General features: G+C 41.1%; 1 protein-coding gene across 1 annotated transcript in view; it reads right to left on the bottom strand.

The window, feature by feature from the left end:
* ermp1 (endoplasmic reticulum metallopeptidase 1) overlaps positions 1-24,476 on the bottom strand; it is a 42,591-nt gene extending 18,115 nt beyond the window's left edge. The window contains exons 1-9 of the mRNA XM_067983634.1: positions 23,920-24,476; positions 21,114-21,415; positions 19,626-19,753; positions 19,409-19,514; positions 16,851-16,997; positions 15,591-15,683; positions 8,710-8,922; positions 6,421-6,641; positions 4,245-4,419 (exon numbers count right to left, since the gene is read on the bottom strand). Of these exons, the coding sequence (XP_067839735.1) occupies positions 4,245-4,419; positions 6,421-6,641; positions 8,710-8,922; positions 15,591-15,683; positions 16,851-16,997; positions 19,409-19,514; positions 19,626-19,753; positions 21,114-21,415; positions 23,920-24,248 (1,714 nt within the window). The 5' untranslated portion in view covers positions 24,249-24,476. The remainder of the gene's footprint in view (positions 1-4,244; positions 4,420-6,420; positions 6,642-8,709; positions 8,923-15,590; positions 15,684-16,850; positions 16,998-19,408; positions 19,515-19,625; positions 19,754-21,113; positions 21,416-23,919) is intronic.
* Positions 24,477-27,033: the final 2,557 nt, after the last annotated feature.

A 27,033-nucleotide genomic window follows, 5' to 3' on the forward strand; every position in this document is an offset into this window, starting at 1 on the left:
TGCTGACTGTCCTTGATTAGTCCGTGCCTTTCTAAGTGACAGTTTATCCTGTCCCTCAGAATTGATTCCAATAATATGCCCATGATCGAGGTTAGACTGACTGGCCTGTAATTACTCAATCTATCCTTCGCTCCCTTTTTAAACAACGGTACAACGTTAGCAGTCCTCCAATCCTCCGGCACTACGCCTGTATCCAGTGAAGTGTGGAAAATGATTGTTAAAGCCTCCGCTATTTCCTCCTGGGCTTCTTTTAACAGCCTGGGACACATTTCATCCGGCCCTGGTGATTTATTCACTTTCAAAGATGCTAATCCTCTTAATATTGCCTTTCTCAGTATGTTTATCCCATCCAATATTTCACACTCCTCCTCCTTAACTTCAATCCCTGCATCATCCCTCTTTTTTGCGAAGACAGATGCAAAGTATTCATTAAGAACCATACCCACATCGTCCACCTGCACACATAGTTTACCTTTTTGGTCTCTAATAGGCCCTACTCTTTCCTTAGTTATCATCTTGCTCTTAATGTATTTATTAAACATCTTTGGGTTTTCTTTGATTTTACCTAATATTTTTTCATGCCCTCTCTTTGCTTTCCTAATTTCCTTTTTAACTTCACCCCTGCACTTTGTATACCTCTCTAAGCTTTCCGTAGTATTGAGTTCCCGGTGTCTATCCTAGGCTTTCTTTCTCTGCCTTATCTTACCCTGAATGCTTCTTGACATTCAGGGGGCTCTAGATTTGGCAGCCCTTCCCTTTTTCTTTGTGGAAACATGTTGACCCTGAACCCCTTGAATCACCCCTTTGAATGTCTCCCACTGCCCTGATACTGATTTACCTTCAAGTAGCTGTTTTCAGTTTACTTCTGCTAAATCACTTCTCAGTTTAGTAAAATTGGCCTTCCACAGTTGAAAACTTTAACTCCTGCTCTGCCTTTTCCATAACTATGCTAAAACTAACTGAATTATGATCACCACCAAAATGCTCTCCCCACTGTTACTTCTTCCACCTGCCCCTCTTCATTCCCTAGAACTAAATCCAGAACTGTCCCCCCTCTTGTTGGGCTTGCTATATACTGGCTAAAAAAAATTCTGCTGTATGCAATTTAAGAATCCTGTGCCCTCTATACCATTCACACTGTTTGTATCCCAGTTAATATTAGGGTAGTTGAAATCCCCTATTATTGCCCTATTGTTCTTGCACTTCTCAGAAATTTGCCTACATATTTGCTCCTCTATCCCCCTCTGACTGTTTGGGGGTCTATAGTACACTCCCAGTAGTGTGACTGCCCCATTTTTGTCCTTTAGCTCAACCCATAAGGCCTCATTTGATGCTCCTTCTAAAATATCATCCCTCCTCACAACTGTAATTGTTTCCTTAACCAAAATTGCCACCCCCCCGCTCCTTTTTTATCCCCCCCTCTATCGTGTCTGAAAACCCTGTAACCAGGGACGTTGAGCTGCCAGTCTGGCCCCTCTGTACGCCATGTTTCTGTAATAGTTAAGATATCATACTGCCACGTGTCTATCTGTGCCCTCAGCTCATCCCCCTTATTTCTTATACTCCTTGCATTGAGGTGAATACATTTAAGGACTGACAAACTCCTCTGTTGTTTATTTTCTAACCTTTGTTCCCTCTGCCTTCCAGACTAACTCACTAATTTTCTGCCTTCCATTTTCAGTTCTGACTTTATCCCATCTGAGTCCACACTCAGGTTCCCAACCCCCTGCCAAGCTAGTTTAAACCCTCCCCGACAGCACAAGCAAACCTCGCCGCAAGGATATTGGTCCCGACCCTGTTGAGGTGCAACCCGTCCGGCTTGTACAGGTCTCACCTCCCCCAGAACCGGTCCCAATGCCCCAGGAATCTAAAGCCCTCCCCCTTGCACCATCTTTGCAGCCACACATTTATTTGCTGCCACACATTTATTTGCTCTATCCTCCTATTTCTATTCTCACTAGCATGTGGCACTGGGAGTAATCCGGAGATTACTACCTTTGAGGTCCTGCTTTTTAATCTTTTTCCTAACGCCTAAACTCTGCCTGCAGGACCTCAGCCCTCTTTCTAACTATGTCATTGGTCCCAATATGGACTACGACCTCTGGCTGTTCACCGTCCTCCTCCCCCCCCCCCCCCCCAAAAGAATCTTCTGCAGCCGCTCAGTGACATCCATGACCCTGGCATCAGGGAGGCAGCATACCATCCTGGAATCACGCCTGCGGCCACAGAAACACCTATTAGCTGCCCTAACTATGAAATCTCCTACCACTATTGCTCTCCCAACCTGTCTCCTCCCCCCACTGTACAGCTGAGCCACCCATGGTGCTCTGGTCTTGGCTCTGGCTGCACTCCCCAGGGGAACCCTCTTACCCACCAGTATTCAGAACTGAATACTGGATAGAGAGTGAGATGCCCTCATGGGACTCCTGAACTACCTGCCTGGTCCTCCTTGTCTGTCTAGCGGTCACCCAGTCCCTCTCTGCCTGCAGTCTCTTAAGCTGCAGGGTGACCACCTCCTGAAATGTGGTATCCACAAAACTCTCAGCCTCGCGGATGCACGGTAGTGACGCCAGCTGCTGCTTAAGGTCCGCAACCCGGAGTTCAAGCTCCTCCAGCTGACGACACTTCCTGCATCTGCGCATCAGTTTCATTCATAAATCTCAGTCCCCTCCCCCCCACCACCCACCAAAGCTCGGGGTCCCAGTATAGTTGTACCCACTTTCTCCCCACCCCCCTCCTCCTCAGTGCTGAATGAAGTTTTGAATAGCAGCTGGAGTGAAGTAGAGAAAAGGGCAGGCAATGTTTCAGAGGTAAAAGTAGGAAGTCTGGATGTGGAACTTAAAGCTCAGTTCAGGGTTGGGCAGGATGCTGAGGTTACGTACCATCACTGTGAGCTTGAGGAGGCATCCAGGAAGGGGGCTGGTATGAGGGGCTAGACCACAGAGTGTGTCATCATTATTAGGCAGCCACATACCTTATACCCACCCTGTACTCCATTGTTCATTGATGTGCAGATTTGGACTCACGCCAATAGGTAGGCACAAACTTTGGCTCTATTTTATACTGGAGCACGTAACAATTCGGGCACCAGATCAAGACTGTGACAACGCAGTTGAAGCAGCTTTAAATTCAGGGGCTTTAACTTTACTTACAAAGTCAATGTATATGTTAATTTCTACTGAGAATTCTATGATAAAGAATGCAAATAATTAATGCATTACACCGCTCCAACTATATCCAGCTTTTCTGAATATTCACATCAAGTCCCCACCATGCTGCTACTGAATTCCACTTCAACCTATATTAAAAGTTTTCTGTCTGTATGTGCTTGTAATATTGCTGATCGATCCATGGTGTCACATGGTCAGCATGGTCCCTAGTTGGATTCTCAAGAGCGCACAAGGCATCTTTTAAAAAATTATTTTCCACTATTATTTTTAATTTTAAGCTTTCTTCCCTGCTATTTTTTTCTCCCAAAGAACCAGGTCCTAGTCGCCCCGCCTCGCTGATCTACTCGACCAAATCCAAATCTTCCCTCCCTCTAACTGCAGCCGCCCTGTGAGGTCCCAGTCCACTCAACCTCTGTGACTGAACCTGACATTTTCCTACCCACCTCTGCATGCCATACACCGTAGTGTCCACCCTCCCCACTATCTCTCTGGCTGGATTTAACTTTTTTTTTTCCCTCTTCACTACCTGTTCTTGTGCTAGTCAATGCCAGGGAGCTGGAGGTCCAGCAACATGCGAACTTTTGCTGTGGGTCCTTTCACTTCACATGGGAAATAACGTGGAAGTTGGGATATTGCGAAAGCTAAGGGCTTTGATCACCAATTAATAAATTAAGTCACCAAATATTTCTCGACCAAAAAGCTAGTCAGACTGCGAGTACAAAAGAGAGCGAGAGAATTTGAGTGCCTCAGTCCAACCTTTCAGCCAAACACCTATCTTCCAGCCCTGGTACTCCTTCCTTTGTAGGGAGATCCAGAGTCTAGCTCTAACTCTCCATGAACGGTGAAAACAAAATGTGACAAGAGATCGGCAGAAAGTGAAAGTCAAATTAAGAGAGGAACACAGTAAAAGAATTAGGGAGCAGGAGACAAGCAGAGATAGTTATGGAAGAGAGAATTTTTTTTTTTGTAAGTCACACAATAAGTCAACCAGTAAGGTACAGAAAGTGAAAACTATTGCTGTGTATTTATTTATACTCATCTTTTTACATAAGGATACAAAGTATGAGTGCTTACCTTTTTGTTTCAGCTCAGCCCCGATCAGTAATCTCACAAGCAGAGGAAAAGCCACCCACAGTCCAGGCACATAAGCTGAACACAGGTTTCGTTGGGTAAAGTAAACCAAAGTACAGCACCAGATTGTTAGTGCAACATCAAAATACAGCTCCGCTAGGTAAAACTGGTTCATGCTCTGTACACAAACAAAATTACAATTTAGTAGCAGGTCAGACATATGCCAACGATAATGAGGTTCGGAGCCTACACAGCCTATTCTTTGTAAAGATTACAGATTCAGGGAACTATCATGTATTACCTATACAAGATGCTTTTGGCAGTGAGACCTCGATTATCTGCCGTAATGAAGGAGAGATTCTCTTGCCACCACCCCCCCCCGTGTGTATTGGAAAATTACCGCAGTGCTGCAAATACAGTGTCAAACCGGAAAACAGTTGTAATAATTGTGTTAAGTCAGAAATTAAGCTCTTAGTCCCTATATGGGCAAGTAGTGATGGGTAATAAATGTGGCCTTGCCAGAGTCGTCCACATCCAGAGACCATTTTTTTTCCCATATAAAATAATGCGACATGGCAATCAATAGATCAAACAGGCCAAACCAGCCTGGTTATGGCCCAGATTAAGGAAGTCAAAAGTTACAGGATTCAGAGTGGAATTAACAACAATGCAGAGTATATATACACATGCCAATCTGGAAAACGAGCAAAATCTGACCGATAGATTTTTCTTTTTTAAACAGAGACTCCGAGCACAGATCCTGTTTTTAGCCAGTCATGATTATGTCCACGAGTTCATGGTTCGCATGCATGCCTCAGATAGAAGTACCCAGACCTTGCTTAATCAGGTGGGTAACAGGAAAAGAGCACCTCATTGTTTACCTGAGCCACAAGCTAATCCAGTAAGAAATGGCATGCTCAAGAAATTTATTGTTATGTAGGCATTGCAGTGAATTCAAACCATTATTTATACCATACACGTTTTATAGTGTATTCCAAACATATCCTTTGGTATGACCAAATTCAATGTAACTGAATACAAATGCATGGATGGTATGTTGGGAGTATCACCTTACAGATTGACTACCAGAGAGCAGTTACTGGGGTTAGAGTTACAATGGTCATAGTCAGTGCTCATTGCTGCCAAAAGAAAATGCATAGGTGGCTGTAACCTCCACCACCCCCTCCCTCCCAACACCCCAAACTGTCAGTCTCTTATCACAAGATCATTACAGGTGGCCCATCTTAGTTCATCCATCTAGAAAGACCAGAAGTTGCTCCACTGCATCATCCAATTGATTCCAGGGTTTTTGCCTCCACTACCCTTTCCTCTATTGAAGTCGAAGATCAGCCATGATTTGATTGAATGGCGGAGCAGGCTCAAGGGGCCATGTGGCCTACTCCTGCTCCTATTTCTTATGTTCTTATCCTGAAGTCCATTCCATGAACTCATCACTCCATGTGAAGAACTCCTTGATATCAGACCTAAGTTTGCCTTTTACTAGTTTGAACCCATTCCCTCTTTCTCCTACGCTCAATTTAGTTTGAAGTAATTCTTCAGATTTAACTTTTCCATACCCTTAACTACCCCTCACACTACAACTTTCAAGACTGATAAGCTGAAGCTTCTTCATAACTCTTGAGATCAGCCTCGTGGCACTTCTCCATAGTACCTTCAGGACATGAATGTCTCCCTTGTGTGTTGGTGACCAGAACTGGACACAGTATGCAAGATGCGATCTGACAGAGTAACATACAGTTTGGGGAAAGCAGTTCTGGTCAGGTTGCTCTTATATGCATAAACCAGAACTTTCAGCCTATTCCTTGGAAGCTCACTAGCACTAAACTGAGAACCCTGGCTTGGTCATAAAAAATGCTCACAAACTATGCACGTCAAAAGAAGGTTGCGAATTGCATCCATTCCTCCTCCTCTTTCTCCTTCCCCCCTCCACACCCAGTTTCATGTAATAAAAGTTCTGCAGCATCAAGAAGTCATGGGAGAATTATACATTACTACGCTCCATAAATTGAATCTTCAAAAGCTCTAATGCTGGATCAGCCACCAAAGCTCTGAGGTGGGGTTGGAGGAAGAGGAGATGGAAGAGAAAAATATTAGTCAACCATCAATTCACTAGGGATGGAATTCAAAAAACAAACAGAAAAAGAATCAATATACTTACTCCATAGTAAAGATTTTTTGCAAGTGTATGAATCATTATGAGTTTAGCGAGGGCTATTGAGCCATAGATGACGATAGAAACGTAGAAGTGGGTGTACCAAGACATTGACTGCCCAGTCAGAGATATGAATACTGCTACAATAAGGACTGTTACAAAGACGATAAACCAGCATATTATTGTGACACCGATTCCATAAAGGAGATCCCTCTTATAGTGGGAACCTGTAAATAATCACACCAATTACAATCTGCAGGATAAACAGAAAGATAATTGCTAACATTTTAGGACCCAATTATCAGATATTAAGTACAACTTGCATTTATATAGCACCTTTAATATAGTAAAAATGTCCCAAGTTGCTTCACAGGAGCATTATCAGACAAAATTTGACACTGAGCCACATAAAAGAGATGTTAGGATAGGTGACCATGGCTTCATTCTAGGCAGCTGAATGCACGGCCATCAACAGTGGAGTGATGAAAATCGGGGATGAGCAAGAGGCCAGAAATGGAGGAATGCAGAGATCTCGGGGGGTTTGTAGGGCTGGAGGAGGTTACAGAGGGGCAAGGTCACGGATGGATTTGAACACAAGGATGATAATTTTAAAATCGAGGCGTTGCCAGGAGCTAATATAGGTCAAACAGCACAAGGGCAATGGGTGAACGGAACTTGGTGCAAGTTAGGATACGGGCAGCAGTTTTGGATGAGCTCAAGTTTACTACCCTTCCAGTAACTTTCTGCTCTCCTTTCCATTAGAGACTCTACACAAGTGTCAGCAATGCACTCAATTACAACCCAATCCATTCTTGATCTCACCTCAAAGAGACCATCATGTGCACTTTCCACCAGGAATCATCATTAGATAGTGATCAGATGTGGGAACATTGGCAAATTTTTACCTTCCATATTACTCCGGAGACACTGGGCCAATTGTAGTGCCTACACTGCTGCCTTGGTTGAGATTAAGATTACAAGATCAATTCAGTACAGACCAGGGAATCTCTGGTCTACATCGCTCGATACTGTCCCAGGAATACATTTACCCATTGCACCACTGGCAGAGCTCCAGAACTACCCATTTTACCAAAGGAACATTAGTGTCCCATTCTAATTCGGTCAAAAAAGTGTTTAAATTTAGACACATTAGATGTCCTAAACATTACTAAGAATGGGTGTCAATTTTTTTTTAAAATATGCACCTAAATAACTTGGCTCAAATTTACTCCCAAAATACAAACCTACAATATTAACATAATTGTGCAATGTAGTCTCAAAGTTTTAAAAAAAAGAACAAATCTACACTTTTTTTTAAAAAAACACACTCCCCCTCCTCATCATGGAATCTTACTCCTATTTAATAATAATTTTTAAAACATTTCTATGGGATGTATTTGTCAAGTGATAACACAATGCTTTGGAATTTGGTGCTGATATCTCTATACCGTTGCCTTCATAATCATAAACTCTCCCTTGATAACAGGCAATTAAAGAGGGAAATGTCTCAAAGTCCTTCACATGCAATGCCTGACTTTGAAGTGCTGTGATTACCTATGTTATATAGGCAAACAAAGCAGTCACTTTGTACACAACACAATCCACGAACATCAGTGAAAACTAATGACCAGTTAATCTGTTCTTGGTGATGTTGGCTAAGGGAGAAATGTTGGGCAGGGCATAGCAGCAGGAACCCCTGCTCTTCCTGGAATAGTTATGTGGGATCTTTAAAGTCCAACTGAAACACTGTAGTGAGCAGTTGGAGATCAGTTTAACTTCTCATCTGAAGGACAGCACCTCTGACTATGCAAAACTTCTTCAGTTATCAGCCAAGATTATGTGCTCAAGTCCTGGAGTGAGAGTTGAACCCGCAACCTTCAGAGAAAGAGTATGCAACCAAAAGAGTATGCAACCAACAGAGCCAAGCCGTGAGATGAGCCAACTGTTCTTTGTGAAATATTGGAATGTTACTTTAAGCCCCATGTTACTATACTTCCTTAAAGGCAAACGTTTCAAAGTCCTTCACATACAATGCGTTACTTTGAAGTGCTGTGATTACCTATGTTATGTAGGCAAACAAAGCAGTCACTTTGTACACAACACAAGCTCTGCTAGTGGTACAATGGGTAAATGTATCCCTGGGACAGTATTGAGCGATGTAGACCAGAGATTCCCCTGGACTGTACTGAATTAACCTTGTAATCTTGATCTTAACCAAGGCAGCAGTGTAGGCACTACAATTGGCTCAGTGCCTCCGGACTAATATGGAAGGCAAAAAGGTTTGATCAGACTTACCATGATTTATTGATATTGAGAATTTCTTTCCTAGGTAGAGAACAGCTGCTACAGCCACCATATAGTTTATTATAGCACCAATCCGTGCTGGGTAGGCCACGACAAACAATCCAAGTGCATCAAAAAACACCATGGTTCCATGGCGATACTGTGCTGAGTCAGCCAGCTCCTCAGAAGTCGCCAAGTACTGCAGTACAGCCAGAATATTGTCACCTACAAATAGCACAAGACAGTTTAGAATAGCTTAAAAAAAAATGTTTCAATTACTTACTTCCACATTCTGATTCTTCACGTGTGAATAAGCTTACATACAGCTCTTTTCTAGAACTTAGTGAATAAACTATTGTAAAAAAGTGCATGCAAATAAGGGCTCAAGTTTAGATAAGTAATTAATTAGTTGGCTTCCTTTTGCAGATACTGAAGAGACAAAAATGGCAGAGGAACCAACTAAAGATTAAGGACAAAATCTATTACTACTAAAAGAAGATTTCTCTAAACTGACATAAACTCACTAAATGCTTAATTAAAAAATTATGGTGTTACTGTACGTCTCACTTATGACTGGTTATGGAGAAGATGAAAGAATGAAGGTGACAAAAATCAGAGTTTTTTCCTTCTTTTTTTTATAATTTTGGGTATTTTTCAATGTCTTTCTAGCAATTCCTGTAAGCAAACCTTGTCCCTTGGGATCCAGAAACTAACTAAGAATTTGTCCTTAAAGGTGATGCACAACAATTATCCTATTTGCCATCATCTGGATAAAATGCAAATACTCTTGAGTTGCAATGTCACTTCAGTATAACAGAATATCAAAAAAAAACAAGAATTTTTACCAGCTAAAATAACTAAAGCACTTATTTAAAATTAACTGGAAACAAACGCATCAGAATTTGACAATAACACTACAATAAATGAAACATATGAGCAATAAGGTTAAATACACTTTTCAAACTCCACCTGCAATCCTAAGGACTTCTGAAAATTACAAACTCTACACATGGGTTACTGGTGATAAGTGAATTGCAATTCAGTTTTCATTCAATGCTACTTTTACAATAGAGTTCCTCTTTCGATCATAGTCTTGGAGTTTAAAATAAACTTTAGCAAAAGCCCAACTCTAACATTTAAAAGTTTCCTTCAAAGTCACAAGCCAAAGTTAAATTCAAACTCAAATTGCAAATCAATGATAAAGACAAGACATAGAACAACTGTGATTGTCCCTCTAAATATTACACTTGAAAAATTTAAGTGCAATACAAACAAAACTATGTTATACTTCAAACATACAAATAACTTAACAATTTTGCATTTTACATCAGGAAAGATTCCTTTTACAAAAAGGGAAAATTTGCAGGGCTGTGGTGAAAAAGCAGGGGATTGGGACTAATTGGATAGCTCCTTCAAAGAGCCGGCATAGGCACGATGGGCCAAATGGCCGACTTCTCTGCTGTACGATTCTATGATTCAGCATATTAATTTCATCAAAGGCATCTTGTTTATAACTTTCCAACAGTTGCATTAATTGAATCAGCATTTTAAAAAGACCCGAGCAAAAATAAACACTTACAACTAGCTCTGTTGCAAATAACCCACCTTTCGGAACTGCTCACGCCATGAGATTAAGAACATTTACACCTGGACGATCTGGTACCTCATATAGTGGGTTATTCTCATGTGTAAAAATTGGTAAGCCTCCACCCATGAAAATTCCTTTCTTAACTGGTTTAAAACAAGTAAATTTACTATGTTGCAACTAGTTATAACAATATCCTAAACAAGTACACCTGGCCAGATGTCTCACAACTGAAGATTTTTGTCATGGATGAATAGCTGGCTTGGGGCCAGGTGGTGCAGTGGATTTCCTGGCTGTTCTTTGACTTCTGGAATCTGGCAACCTGATAGGCTGTCTGCTGACCGTATGCTGATTGTAAAGTCCACATCAGAGAACTACATAAAGGGGCACAGTCACATCGTCGAGGCAGAATAGAGAAACTTTAGTATACATTTATTCCATGGGGTTTGTGGCCTGAGGGTGCTTGCAGGGAAAATGTGAACAAAATGTTCACCACCCCCCCCCCCCACCCCAACCCCAACCTCAACCCTAGCAAGGAACACTTGAAGAGCACAGAAATCAACGCAATATGGGTGACAATAAGGTGAATACTTGTGGCCAGTTATCAATTAAAAACTAGATTTACTCTTGTAATCTGAGAAAATTATTTCAAAAGATTGTTTTTAATGACAATTTTTTTTTCTAGTTATTTTCCCCTGTAGATACTATAATCAGTGTCACAAGTGGGATACTGAATGAATTTTCATAATGTACCTGTAAAAATTCGATAATTGGCATTAAACAATTTAAATTAACAATGCAGCATATTCCAGATAGAATTAATGTCAGCGAATATACTGCTCTGTAAAAAAAATGATTCTTTTTAGATTGTTTACAATTTACAGAAACATCTTTTAATGTACAGCCTTGGAAATGGCAAGCAGACAGTGACTCCAGTTAGGAGGCAGGCTAACATATGGGAAGTTTCCAAAGAAAGAAATTATTTTTAAAAATTAGGAGGGAAAAAGGGAAACGTTTCATCACTTCAATGTTGTAAAAAATGAATTCTCAAAGAACACAAGTAACAAGAGAATCTGGTAATGGTCATCTCTATTATCTTGAGCATTTAAGATTTTTTTTTTAAATCTTGTGTGCACAATTTGTCATCATGGAACAAATAAATAATCGTTTTAGTTAAAAGCAAAGACTGTAGAAACTGGGGCTCTTTCCATTAGAACAAAGAATGCTAGATGTGATAGAGGTATTCAAAGTTATGAGCGGTTTTGATAAGTCGAGAAGAACTATTTCCACTAGTCGAGAAGTTGGCAACCACAGACACACCCACACACGAAAAAGTGTTTGAAGCAGAATTCAAAACAGCTTTTAAAAAAGAGAACTAAATAAACATTACAATTTTTTTTCAAGATATGGGGAAATGGGACTAAGTGGTAAGCACTTCTAAAGAGCCGACACAGACACAGCTTCCTTCTGTGCTGTAAAATGTTATGATTCTAACTAGTTCATGATTACACTAGGAAGGGGCTAATTGGATCCAGTGATCCTCAATAATTAGAAAGTGCTCAGGTGCAGGAAGGGGACAGTGTAACTGTTAATCAGCAGTGTAAGGGGAACCTAGGGGAGGTAAAGAAGGAGGTTCCGCAGACATTGGTCCTATCCAACTGGCACAATGTACTTGCTACCTGTGAGATTAAAGATGAAGGTTGCAGGGAGGATGGCCAGAATACTAACCATGGCACGTGGAGCAGGAGGCAGTCTGGTGGGGGGGGGGGGTAGAGAAAGAGAGCAGAATAGAATGATTGTATTCATTAGGGATTCGATAATTGGGGGGATAAATAGTATCCTCTGCAGTCGGAACCGACAGTCCAGAAGTGTGTGTTGCCTACCTGGTGCAAAGGTAAAGGATATCTCGGAGTAATTGAAGAGGAACTTGGAAAGGGAGGGGGAAGATCCAGTTATCGTGGTCCATGATGGGACCAATGACATAGCAGGATCTCTTCCCTTTTCTTCCCTAAGAGAATATCAGAAGTTAGAAACTAAATTTAAAGAAAGGACCTCTTGGGTGGTAATCTCAGGATTACTACCCGAGCCACGTTAAATTAGCATAGGGATAGACAGATCAGGAAGGTGAATGCGTGGCTGAAAGACTGCTTTGGGAAGAAGGGGTTCCATTTCATGCTAAATGTGCTGATGACACAAAGGCAGGTAGGAAAGTAAGTTGTGAAGAGGACATGGAGTTTGCAAAGGTATACAGATGGATTAAGTGAGTGGGCAAAAATTTGGCAGATGGAGTATAATGTGCGGAAATGTGAACTTGTCCACTTTGGCAGGAGGAATAGAAAAGCAGTATATTATTTAAATAGAGAGAGACTGCAGAACTCTGAGGTACAGAGGGATCTGGGTGCCCTAGTACATGAATCATAAAAAGTTAGTATGCAGATACAGCAAGTGATTAGGAAGGCAAATGGGATATTGTCATTTATTGCAAGGGGAATGGAATATAAAAGTAGAGATGTTTTGCTACAGTTGTACAGGGCATTGGTGAGACCACATCTAGAATACAGTGTGCAGTTTTGGTCTCCTTATTTAAGAAAGGACATAATTGCTTTGGAGGCGGTTCAGAGAAGGTTCACTCAACTGATTCCTGGGATGAGGGGGTTATCTTATGAGGAAAGTTGGACAAGTTGGGCCTATTTACACTGGAGTTTAGAAGAATGAGAAGTGATCTTATTGAAACATATAAGATCCTGAGGGGACTAGAAGGGGTAGATGCTGAGAGGATATTTCCCCTTGTAGGAGAGACTAGAACTAGGGGACACAGTTTAAAAACAAGGAGCTTCCCATTTAAGACTCAGATGAGGAGAAATTTTTTCTGTCAGAGGGTCATGAGTCTGTGGAACGCCCTTCCCCAGAGAGTAGTGGAGGCAGGGTCATTGAATATTTTTAAGGCTGAATTTGATAGATTCCTGATTAACAAGGGAGTCAAAGGTTATAGTAGGTAGATGGGAAAGTAGGGTTGAGGTTACAATCAGATCAGCCATGATCTTATCAAATGGCAGAGCAGGCTCGAGGGGCCGAATACTCTTAATTTGTATGTTCGTATGACACTGGCACCAGTACTAGGACAGGAAGGAACTGTACCGCTGGGAGGGGCTCCTCCTGAATTGGAATGGGACCAGTTTCCTAGCAGAAAGGATAAATAGGGCTGTGGACAGAACTTGAAACTAGTAAGACGAGCAAAAGGGATCTGGTAAAAATAACAAGTCTGAAGATAAAAATTAGAGACAAGAGTAAAGGTCAGACCAAGGTAAGGAATAAGGGTAACAGATGGTCAGGTTATACAACAGAAGTACAGAATGTGTGTTAAAAATGACGTGAGGGAAACAATTAATAAAAACAAATTAAATTGCCTGTACAGCAATGTGCACAGCATCCGAAACAAAACGGGGGAATGGGAGGCAATAATCTGTAGCGAGCAGCCAGATATATTAAGGATAATTGAAACAACAAGAAGACTGGCAGTTAAATATTGCAGGGTGTAACATATTATGAAAGGATAAGGAAGAAGGTGGTTGGTGGGGGGGGAGCAGCTGTACTAATTAGAGGCAATATAATGGCAATAGAGACAGGGAACATAAGTAAAATGAAGATAGAAACAGAATCCATATGGATTGAGACAAAGGATAAGAAAGGAACAGTCATGCTATATCTCAAAATTCATTAGAAAAGGGAATAATGCCAAAGGACTGGCGGACAGCTAATGTTATTCCTATATTTAAAAAGGGAGATAGAACAAGTCCAGGGAACTATAGACCAGTTAGCTTAACGTCGGTGGTAGGAAAGATAACGAAATCTTTACTCAAAGATGTAATAGAAAATCATCTAAAAACAAAAATATAATAAAGAGGAGTCAGCACAGATTTCAGAAGGGAAAGTCATGCTTGACCAAACTTACTGAATTCTTTGAAGAAGTAACAGAAAGGGTAGACAAGGGTAACGTAGTAGATGTAATATATTTGGATTTTCAAAAGGCCTTCGATAAAGGTACCGCATTGTAGACTCATGACTAAAGGTCAAAGCATGTGGAGTCGGGGGACAGGAGCAGAATGAAAAGCAAGCTGGCTACAAAACAGAAAAGAGAGTGGGGGTTATGAATAGCTACTCAAACTGGCAAAAGGCGGGAAGTCGTGTTCCACAGGGATCGATGCTGGGACCACTGTTGTTCACAATTTACATTAACGATTTGAACTCGGGAATCGGAAGCACAATTTCAAAATTTGCAGGTGTAGTTAATAGAAAGAATGAGCTAGAATGCAAGACGACATTAATAAACTTGCAGAAAGGGTGTGTAATTTGCAAATGAATTTCAATATAGATAAGTGTGAGGTGGTGCATTTTAAAGGTAGAATAAGGAGGCCGCATATTGCTAGGATAATAAGAGTCTAAATGGGGTAGAGGAGAAAAGGGATCTCGGGGTAGATATACAAATCACAAAGTAGCGACGCAGGTTAATAAGACCATAAAAAAGGCAAACCAATCACTGGGGTTCATTTCTAAAGCGATGGTATTGAAAAGCAGAGAAGTTATGTTAAACTTGTATAGAACCTTGGTTAGACCACACTTGGAATACTGTGCACAGTTCTGGTCTCCATATTATAAAAACAATATAGAAGCACTGGAGAGGGTGCAAAAAAGATTCACAGTGATGATACCAGAACTGAGAGGATATACTTATCAGGAAAGGCTGAACAGGTTGGGGCTCTTTTCTCTAGAAAAGAGAAGGCTGAGGGGTGACCTGATAGAGGTCTTTAAAAATTATGAAGGGGTTTCATAGAGTATATGTAGAGAAAATGTTTCCACTTGTGGGGGAGTGCAAAACTAGAGGTCATAAATATAAGATAGTCACTAATAAAGCCAATAGGAAATTCAGGAGAAACATCTTTACCCAATGAGTGGTAAGAATGTGGAACATGCTACCACAAGGAGTATTTGAAGTAAATAGCATAGATGCATTTAAGGGGAATCTAGAGAAGCACACAAGGGAGAAAGGAATAGAAGGGTATGCTTATAGGGTTAGATAAAGAGGGGTGGGAGGAGGCTCGTGTGGACTCTACGTAATTGCACAACACAGAATGGAACCAAATGCAAAACTAACTTTTCAGTTTAGAGATCAATTGCAACTGAAGGCACGAAAAATAAACATCGTTTCATCATCGTAAAAGTTACATAATTTGAAAAGTTTGGTTCAAATATAAACACACATTTTTATTGTAAAGTGCTTCTTGTTCTAAAGAGGTTACAGAATACTGACCTGCCCTCTTAATTGAGTCGAGAGGAATTCGATCTGCAGTGTCATACTTTGTATGATAAATATAACCATTTTCAATGAAAGCCAGGTCTATTCCTGAAAAAGAACACACATAAGATACTTCTAAGCAAATTAGTGACACAAATTTTTATACCTCAGAATACATAATGCATCTACTTGAAAATGTTGAAAAAAAACTCAAAAGTTCCACCCACAAATAACAGAAACCTATTAGAGTACAACCTCAATTAGCTGCATTGCTATTATCTACTAAAATTTTCATTGAAGTCATGGTTGGGTTGAGTTGAGTTCATAATGGGAGTCAGGGCTTACTTTTACTGTTTTACTTTAAGGTATTCACATGACTGTTTTCAAGTACAGTAGATGAGAATAGCAGTCATTACCACATTACATTGTTGAATATCCCCACTTTAAATCAGAAACTCAAAAGGGGACGAGTGAAAACCTGAATGTTCATTTTACTGATGATGAAGCTCTGTAACAATTTGGGAAGGCAAGTGCAGGTAAATCCATTACAAACTGAATGAATGAAAACAACCGTAGAAATGAAATGAACAGGAATTATCATCTACTCTCATAATCCATCAGTGTGGAGGGGAATGGAAGCGATCCCTCCATTACAGTCAGCAGCCAGGTTCCAATATATACTCCTCAGACCCTAGTACTGATTTGGAGCAATAGCCGCGGGGTATTTTTTTTTTAAATATTGTAAGTAAAGAGAACCACTTTCCGCTGTTCTGGGCGCTTTCTTTGGCTGAGTATTTACTCTCCTATAAATGGCACACACCCTCAATTTTCTTCATAACGCAAGTCCTGCATCTCCAGTGTGTAGAGGGCAGGCAACCAGATTCCACTGGCAATGCCTTCTTTGGATAGCTATCAGAAGGTGCATGACAGCCACCCTAGCAACGACACGTCCATCTGAATTCATCTTCTCCCTCGAGGAGCTTCCACTGGATCAGGAACTGAACAGAGTGGGAAATCAAGCCTGCAGCCTTCCACGCCCTGGTATTCAGCGTTAGTGCTCTAATGTGAATTACAGGCCCAACAGATGGTTCCTTGATTCTACATTAAGCGTACAAAATTAAATATTTTTTTTAAAAAGAGATGGTGTATTTCAGAAATGAAGAACGTAGTTTGAAAGCTAAAACTAAACTTCAGAATATTTAATGAATTCAGGAATATGAAGTCTGAATTGTAGTCAATTTACTAAAAGAAATCACCAGTAAAGGAACACTATACCTGGAATATTGCCATAGTCCCGATAGATTCGGAAATCTGTGTCAGAGGGAATGATTCCACTCTGAAATACTTCCTGACCAACAACGGATGCAAAAGGATGTTTGGCTGCACGGACATACGCCTGAACCAACCAAGGATTTTCAGGACCTTCAGGAGGTAAAAAGCAGAACTTTAGAACTACAAGAAAGAAAGAACACGTATTCCAAACTGGGAGTGAATAGCTCTAGAGTTTGCTTTGGGCTTGGACAGCTGATTCATACTGGTATCTACAAAGCCCAACCCTACTTCCTGAGCTCGGATGGCAGTGAAGACAGTTGATAGTGTTGCATCATGAAGTCCGAGTGATGACATCACAACACGAGCGCAGAACAGTTTAGTCAATTCAAGAGCAATTGAAAAGATTTTTCTATTATCCTCAGAATGGATAACCAATTTGGCAAAAGATTGTTCACTGAATTTCCATTTCTTTCCCTCCCTTGCTGGCTAAGTGCCCTGCTCTACCCTGCTCTTTGAAATCTAACCTGTAGGAGACCACATCTAAACTCAGGACTCAACCCATCAGGTGCTGAGGTTAGGAGGGATGGGTTCGACTTTTTGGCAACCACTTTGCTACAATGGTGCATGCACCTCAAGGCAATTTGTTCATTTTTAATATTTTCCATTATACTAATGTTTCAAGCAAGTGACACGCAAAAGCACCAAATTCATGCAGGTACTACTGTAAACTCAGTACCAAATTCGTAGTATACCACTACACAATTAGTCTAATTCAAAGAAGCCAGAAATTCATCTGAGGAACGTTACATATTATAGGTGCTGTACATGCTCTGTTAATTAGGTAACTGGATAGAACCAGGTCTGCAGACAACGTTTTAGGTCACAATTTGTGAAGCTTTGTTTGATGCATTTACACTACAATAGCAGCGTCTATGCAAAGCAGTTTCACTTCACAACAATGCTAAAGTTTTGTGTCAGCCCCAACCTGACTGGAGTAAATTGGAGTGAAACTCCTTTCTCCGGGGAGTTTCACATTGCATCACTCGGACTCAGGTCACAATCCAACTCCAAATTTGCACATCAATTTTACCAATGGTGCGAAGCGAAACTACTCTATACAATCACGACCAGTGTAAATGCAGTCTAAGAGATACCATTACAAACACCACAACAAACAGTGGCTCAGTCAGTGGATTCAGCACAAAGCTAGTGTCCTCAATAGAACAGTAAAGATGACGAGAGATGAATTTTTCTACTGCAGTTCCATAAGGCTTTCCAACATTCCATTAGAGTACTGGTTTGCCATTAAAACTATTTTTTGAAGCACTCCCTTTAACTCAGTGAGAATCAGAAATTGAGGCCACATCAGTACTGGCAGAAATCTAAACCCTGCCAAAAATACATACTGCAATATGAAAAAACATACTTGCTCGGTTAGGCAGAGGTCCAACATTCACTGATGCTGCTTTTATACTATGCGGAGACCCGCAACAGCACCACCAGATCCCAATGGATGGCTGCAAACAGAAGGTAATCCTGTTGAATTGCCTAAGGCCAGTCGCCAGAAAAAGCCTGCATAAAAAGTGTCTTCCCAGCCACCGGCTTTAGAGAATCCCGTTAGATTTACCTTGTGGCTGCCAGCTAATCAAGGTGCTGACATTGGGAGATGCCAGTGCTAGTGCAGGTCTCCCATAATATAAAAGCAGCTTAAAGTATGCAGGCAGTGTGAAGCTGATATCAATATCCCACCAACCTTCTCATTTCAATTTCCTATCTCCCCAGAGGTAAAAACAAATTGAACTTGCATCATGTTCCGAGTAGTCTTCTCAAATAAGACATGGCCCCCTATTGTGACCATACTGCAAACAAGGCAACCCATATCTGCTCAGGAGTTGACTTCCTATTGTCAATGATGCAGAGTCACCCAGCTGTGGACTACTTAGGGCGACATCACACAGCCTCACCTCACCCCAAAAACATAACTTATCTACAAAGTCCCCCTTTGCACGTCAAAACAATTGCAGTTTCAAACTGTAAACTGGAGCCACGCTATGGACAGATTGCTCGGGCCACCTATGCAGTGATGCATTTTATTTGTATCAATTTCTGTTTGCAGCAACTCACTGATGGCAGAGCATTATGGTCTGCCAGCAAATTAGATCAGTGTGGCTGGATGCATATCAAACAGACAAATTTATTGACCACAGCCAGCCAGTCAGGTAGAGGTGAAAAGTAGAGATGAAACACAGTGTCCCAGGACAGGAGGGAGAAGCAAGAGCAGACAGCAGTACAAATTAAAGCAGACCACCATCAGCCATCTCATGCCAGTCAATTACAGGACAGCATAAACTGCTGGGTGGGTGGGGAGGCAGGCAGGGAATAGAAAGGAACCTGAAGCAGGGATTAAAAAAAATACAATACCATGAAATGAGGATGAAACAAATTTAAGTAGCATCAGGTTTTGAAATAATCTTCTTGATATTTCTAATTAAACAGAGCATACATACAACAGCCACTGTATAATAACCACAGTCTCCGCCACAAACAAAACAATGGATTACCTGTCTGAAAAACAAGCTCCTTCCCTCCTACACCAGCAGCTTCTAGGTTTATAAATGCCCTTATTAGCTTAGCCCAAGGGTGCTGTGTAATAAATCCATGGCTTGCCTGCCAAAAAATAAAACAAGCACAGGATGGTACATCCAAAGTCAAAAAGGTTAATGCTGCATTATCTTTGTATTGCATATATTCAACATATTGGTCAATATTATAACTTACTTGCAAAACATTCTCTTCTGCTCCATTGAAAACAAATATGACTGCGTGTTGTAGGTGAGTAGATGAATTAGACAGCACATTCAGAACTTCCAGCATAACTGCACAACTGACTGCATCATCACTGGCACCTATCAAAAACAAGCAACACTTCAGATAAGAATCATCTGACACGCTGGCATTACACCTTTAATACAAATTAACATGTGCAAACAGGACTTTCCCTGTATTGGCAGCTCCTAGAATTCCAGGAGTGCCAATGTCCTTGAATTTCTTTTTTTTAAAAAAGAAACTAAACTTCTCACACAAAGAACCTTAAAAACTGATACAGGTTTATATTTCATTTCTTAAGTTCCTCCTAATACATATACTGCACAGCTGCCAACATAGTTAAAAACTCTTTAGTTCATGTGATTGGATCTAAAATCTGTTTAAGAGTTTCTTTTCTGAAGAACTCATCGATTATACCTTCTATTTCCCAATCTGCTGTTTGTACACCATTTATCCCTCAGATGAATGTATGTGGTCTTTTACTCTCCACCTACCTCACTAGTCTATTTTACAATTAAATATTTTTTCTGTGTGATTGTGACACTGTAGTGAGCTTTAGCATTGCTGATTAGTCATGGTAACCACACAACATCACAGACCAATCAGACTGTTGGGAAAAAAATTCAACCTGTTTTCAGCTTCCACAGCAGTTCCTCATTAATAACAACTACTTGCATTTATATAGCACCTTTGAAGCAGAAAAACATCCCACGGTCCTTCCACTCACTCTCCCCCGCCCAACTGTTCCATCTCTGGTTTCACCCCCGAACATTGAGGCCCATCCCCAGTACTACGTTCCCTTCCCTCGCAATCTAGTTGCAACTGGTATTTCAAGAGTGCAGCCAACTGCAGACGCCCAGTAGCATCAGCTATACTCCACAGTGCAAGGTTAGGTTTCAATGGGATCTTTGGCCCAGTAAAATCGTTGTCTGATTCTGCCTTTAAGATAAGGGACCCGGCCTTAGTAAAGTAACATGTAGAAAGGGTCCCACGCGCTCCATTTAAAGGTAGAACCCAGCTTTACGGGGCTATGGGGAGAGTGCGGGGTGATGGGATTAATGAAATTGGATACAATACTGTGTGCAAACAGAAGTGCGTAAAGACATGAGTTTTTTTCCTTAGATACCCCTAAACGAATAAGAGATTGTACTCCTTCAATTCATTCGAGCCTCGCATTAAACTAAAGGCTTTTTCAGCAATGCGGAATCATTAAAGGAGCTTTATTTGTTTAGCCTAGTAGTCTGCAGTGACAGACACAAAAACTGAGCCCATCTCATCTGTCATTGTTCTACATGCTGCCAAGAACTGCGTCAGGTTACAGCACATACACCTGAAATACCAGATGCAACTAGATTGCAAAATATAGAAACACATTACGGATGACTATATGTAATCATTCAGAGAGAAGGGGAAAAAAAAAATAGCAAAAAGTAATTTTACCTGGACTGTTGGCCACTGAATCAAAATGGCAGTTTGCAAGCACTGCATGCTTTGCTCCAATTTTTGGTTCCAGCTTCACAACAACATTAGTAATATTATCATAGTAACTACTGAAACCTCCCAGAAAGTCAATGCTGAAAGAGCCAGTTGGTCTCTGGATATCCACTGCAATGTTATGTGCAAGTCCACTTCCTTCTTTGATTTTCTGGATCTGTTTTAGCAGGTAGTTCACAGTCAGGATTTCATTAGCAGGACTCCCGGTAGGCCTGGGCCCAAAATCAGTGATGTGCTGGAGATGTTTTCTAAAAAAGATAATGACGGTTTTGATGCATTGTTAAATGCAACAGCATTTTTCCAACCACTTTTTGCACAAAATAGACATCCAACCTTTAGTCTCCTGCCCGTATAACTTTACTGGACGTTCAAACAGATTTCCAGCAAACGAGATCTTTCTATTTTCAGTAACCACTCACAAATATCCAGAATGGATGCAGACTTCAGCTCATTGCATTGTGCCCCAACGTCAGAATAGAACCCCTTATTGCACAAGAGTGGATTTTTCGTTCCCCAAAATCAGCAGTTCCGAGCAAGACTAACAATTTACTGTCATTTATACTAAATCATGAGCAAAAGTGTGAAGGAGAACAAAGACTTGTGTTATTCTAGGCTGAATTTTGACCCAAGGCCCAGAGACGAAAAGGAAGTGTTCTAACCCATTGCATCATACAAGACATTTCCCCATCCTTTAAATGGTCTTGCTTTGAATTCTCAAGATCATATACAATTCCTCTCCTCGACCTAAAAAAAAATCTTAAATTTGGAACTGGCTAGAACAAAAGGAAACCATTAATGAAGATTCTTTTTCTCTCCCACCCCAATCTTGCCTTAAGGTAGTGACTGTAACTGGGATATAGGTTAAAAGTACCGTGCACACATGTTTGAGCCTCAACAACCAATTCAATTGCTGAAGTCACATCAGCCAAACCCAACCAGGTCTTCACGCCATGTCCCCACACATGGCATTTCCCATCAATGATCACCGGAGAGCAATCAGGAGTGGGAACCCTGCTACACCACAAATACAGTCGCACCTAGTTTTCTGGTCTCAGCAAAACTGCTGAGCCAGTAACCAAATGTTTCAGATAATAATGGGAAACTTGGAGCATCAACCACCCTACTCTTGCAGACCTGCTGATGGCTAGTTGTAGTCTAGAGGAGTAATAGCAGATCTGATGAGCAGAGTGCCAGGAAAGTGTTAATAAAAAACATAATTTACAAAATAAAATTGTCGTCCTGAAGAATTACTATACATTTTATACTACTCTTGTTTCAAAGTCAGGAGTTCATAGGTTCAAGCCCCACAACAGAAACTTGAGCACATAATCTAGAATGGCTCTTCAGTATAATAGGGAGGGAGTGCTTCACTGTTGAAGGTGGGGGTCTTTCGAATGAGATATTTGGGATGTCCTGAGGACGTGAAAGACTTTTTATAATTGCAAGTTCACTATTTCTATTGCAGGAGGCCACAATGAAGGCCACTGGAAAAATCAAACGGTAGAAGTGACAGACTTGGTAAGAATTTCATCGGTAGTAGGGGTGCAGAGGTGAAAGTAAATGGATTGAGCTTGTGCCCGTGAATCCTTGCTGTGCAGCTCAAATGCACAACCTTCTGACCTAAAAGGCAAACAGTACTAGCATCCTCTTTTGTCTGGGCTAATGGAAATGTTCTGGTGGCTTTCTAAGTGGCTCCAGAAGAATTATAAGTGGCACCATTAATAAAGAACAGAGCCAATAAAAACAAAAAATACATGACCGTGAGTACAAATTATAAGTTGGTAATTACTGTTCTTGTCTTAAGAATTCATTATCATTAATGCAAATAGATGTATTAGGGGCTGAAATAAAACATTATATTCAAGCAGTTCACGGCCTGTATACTTCTAATCGCTGCTCCATTTGGTTCTGCCCAACTCCACATTCAAACTAATGTTAAGCGAGTGTCTATACCATTACAATAAAAGTAACAATGGTACTTGTGGAATAACCACAGGACCAGTCAAGGCACAATCCGTGGGAATAAAAACAGAAAAATGCTGGAAATACTCAGCAAGTCAGGCAGCATCTGTGGAGAAAGAAAGAGAGTTAACGTTTCAGAGTGATGATCAAAACTCTAAAGGGGGTCATCGACCTGAAACGTTAACTCCGTTTCTTTCTCCACAGATGCCGCCTGACTTGCTGAGTATTTCCAGCATTTTTTCCGTTTCAGATTTCCAGCATCCGCAGTATTTGGCTTTCAATCTGCGGGAAGATAAACGTAAGGAATCTTACAACACCAGGTTATAGTCCAACAATTTTATTTTAAAAATCGCAAGCTTTCGGAGATTGTCCCCTTCCTCAGGTGATTGTCCCCTTCCTCAGGTGATTTTAAAATAAAACTGTTGGACTATAACCTGTTGTAAACAATTTTACAACACCAAGTTATAGTCCAGCAATTTTATTTTAAATTCACAAGCTTTCGGAGGCTTCCCCCTTCGTCAGGTGAACGATGTGAAATGTTATCAGGACTATAACCTGGTGTTGTAAGATTCCTTACATTTGTCCACCCCAGTCCATCACCGGCATCTCCACATGCGGGAAGATAGTCATGGCACAATAGAATAAGCATTTGTAAAAATATATATATATATATATATATATATATATAAATAAAAATAAACCCTTTTTACAATGAAAAATCGCCAAGGCCTGTCCTAGATCTAAAGACAGCTTCGCCCACCGTGCCCGAGACTCCGGTGTTAATTATTACCTTGCTCTGTGCGCATTGAAACCGTCCCGGTCATTACTAGGCCCCGCCACCAGCTGCCGCAGCGAGAGTTGGATGAGACCCCAGAGCAGCAGCAAGTAGACAGACGCCAGCAGCGAGGCTGCGGCTTCCGGCACCTTCCGGACAGCCTCCGCGCCACCCCGGCCTTTCCTGTGCGGGTGCGGGTGCGGTAGTAGTAGCGGCGGCGGCGGCGGCGGAGGAGGAGGAGGGTGAGGCTCGGCCCCTCGGGTCCGGGCCCCGGCCCCGCGAACCCGCACACCCCAGCTTGAGCTCAGCTCGAGCTCCGGACTGTCCCTAGCGACCGCCGCCATTGGAACACGAGCCCTGGCAACAGCGCGCGCGTCCCCTCCTTCCCTCCTCCTCCTCCTCCTCCGGCTGTAGGGAACACTTGTGATTATTCCTCGGTAGGGGTGCAGCCCTCGATTAAATGCATTCCACCCATGTTTGTTCAGACTGCAAAAAAAAAAGCACAAGGCTATCCGACAAGCTGCATTTGTGCGTAATGTTTTTTTTTAAAAAAAAGTCCTGGCAATGAAGCAACGAATGCCCAAACTATTATGCAATGGTCCTTTTTTTTAAAAAAAAGTAAACTTCCTAGGATCACGTGTAACTTTGCAGCAAAGTCGTCGGCAAATTAAATTTGGCCTTCCAGTTGTCACGTGCAACAAAAAAAAATACTTCTGCTGCTTTCCAATCAAAATGTGTTGCAGTGCAGTAAGGGACGTGTTATTTTGTGAAAAAGGGGCCCATCCTACAAGGGTTTTTAAAATAAAATATCAGCAAATTGTTTCGCCCTGCACGTAATTTGGGCCGAATCTTCCTGCAAAAATAACAGCGAGTTCACAATCGCTCCAGCCCAAAGAGGGAACAATTTAAACTGCTAAGTCTAATTTCTGCATGTGGTAAATCTATTTAGAGATTTAAAAAATTTAATTTAAAAAAAAATCTTACTTTTCCTTTGTTTCTTTCTTACTCTTTTAATCCAATCTTTCTTTTCAAAACTTTTTTATTTCTCTTTCTGTACCTGATTTGAATCTAATTCACTCTCCTCCATCAATCCTGTTTCTTTCCTAATCCTTAAAACTCATTGGATAAAGAGATAGACTGTTGGTCCCGCTGTTCACTGAGGTCCCAGATGCCCCATTGCCCTCGTCTCGCCATTATGGGCTCATACTTCCAGCAAGTTACAGCACAAATTATATTCGAGCTGAAGGTTGTAGGAAAAAGTCCAGCTCCAGCAAGATTTGGCCCAATGTTTCCACTGCCACGTGTTCCATTGGTGACACTGGGCCAGAATTTACTGTCAAAATAACGGTGGGGCTAATGGCGCTGGCCATTATTTATGCGCAAATGCTGCAGCAACTCCAGGCAAGCGGCAGTTGCGAAGTTAAATGCGGAAATCCAAAAGTTGCTGTCCAAGATTCACCACTCCGCCGCTAGCTTCGCGAAAACAGCATCTCGCTGCCTACCTCATCTTTGAAATGCATTGAATGGCATGAAGGTGCTGTATTTTCACAGTACATACAATCTAAACTCACCGCAGAAAGTTAAGCCTTGTCCATTTCAATCTAAGTAACCTTTCAATGACGTAGTGAGTGTTAATTACTGCCAAACAACCGCTCTAGCACTGAAAATTAACTATTACAAGTGTGGAGTCTCATTCCTTCAGGTTTTAATTGTTGTTGGAGATTCTTAAAATGTAAAATTTTAAATGAAAACTTTTTTTTACTTTTCCTTTCTGTCTCTTGTTTTCTCTCTCAGTCCACTCTTTCTTTCCTTCTCTTTATTTCTCTTTCTGTACCTGATTTGATATTGAATTCACCCAATTTACACTTCCTCCTCAGTCCTTGCACTGTTAATTTCACAATCCTTCAATCTGTTTGGTTAAGGAGATGCACAGTTGCTTGCCCTGTTCACTGCGACGTTATCAGCAACTCGCCACACAAAAAATTTAAAAACCTAAATGTGCAAAGGCAAGTCTAACTAACGGTAGATGCCGTGCCACAGCAAATTATGGCCCAGTATAAAATACTCAGATTTAGTGCTGATGGTTTTTGGATGTTTTAACATATGCATAATTCAGCATCATAGCTGTTCTCTGTTCCTCCTTTAAGCCACTTCTTAAAACCTACCTCTTTGACCTCTATTGCATGCAAAACAGGTTTATATACCTTGAGGGAGACAGCATTCCTGTGTCATACTAACTAGATAAATTCTGGGAGGCTTAATGGTGGCCAGGTGGGTCATGCTAAAGAAAGCAGTGGGAAATGCAAAAGTGAAGGATTGGAACAATGATATGAAGAGATGTGGTCATGGTGCATCAGATAAGGTTTAAAATAAGAGAGAATTCCGTTGGAAAAAATCTGGAATATCCTTTTGGAAATAGGTTATCTAAGAGAGGCTCTAGTCATTTCCATTTTTATATTTGTTTTACCTGGTGATAATAACATTCACTTCTGCTGTGTTTAATCCACATTCTTACTTGGGGTAGGGCCACACAGAAAGAAGTCTAAAATGTCAAGCAGATGCGAGGATGATACCACAGCCCTTACAAACATGAAGCATGAAGTGGAAACAAGAAGTATGGAGTGTTACTGCAGATGTCAAACATACAGGCATTTATAGGGACGATCAACCGGCCGTTTCATTCTTATCCATATACATGTTTTGGTATTGTGTCACCTTTGTGTTATTTATGGACTTGATTTTTTTTTTAAGACAACTCCTATGTCTCCTTCACAATGCACGTAAAACTCACAAAGATAAGTACAGATGTGGGAGGCCATCTGAAATAAAAACGGAAAATGCTGGAGAAGCTCAGCAAGTCAGGCAGCATCTGTGGAGAAAGAAACAGAGTTAAGGAGTCTATTTGGTCCATCTCGTTCATCCTACCTTGGAAATCTACAATCACCCCAATTCAGCACCTACCTCTATCCAGAATTTTTGCCTCCACTACCTTACCATCAATCCTGAACTTGCCTTTTGTCAGTTTGTACCTATGTACCTATATCCTGCAGTCAGGTTTTAACTTGAAATAGTGCTCAAAATCAACCTTTTCTGTTTTACTTGATAAAGTCCCTTCTAATTTGCTTCTTT

The sequence above is a fragment of the Heptranchias perlo genome, chromosome 4 (assembly GCF_035084215.1).
Source record: "Heptranchias perlo isolate sHepPer1 chromosome 4, sHepPer1.hap1, whole genome shotgun sequence".
In the NCBI taxonomy this organism is placed as follows: Eukaryota; Metazoa; Chordata; class Chondrichthyes; order Hexanchiformes; family Hexanchidae; genus Heptranchias; species Heptranchias perlo.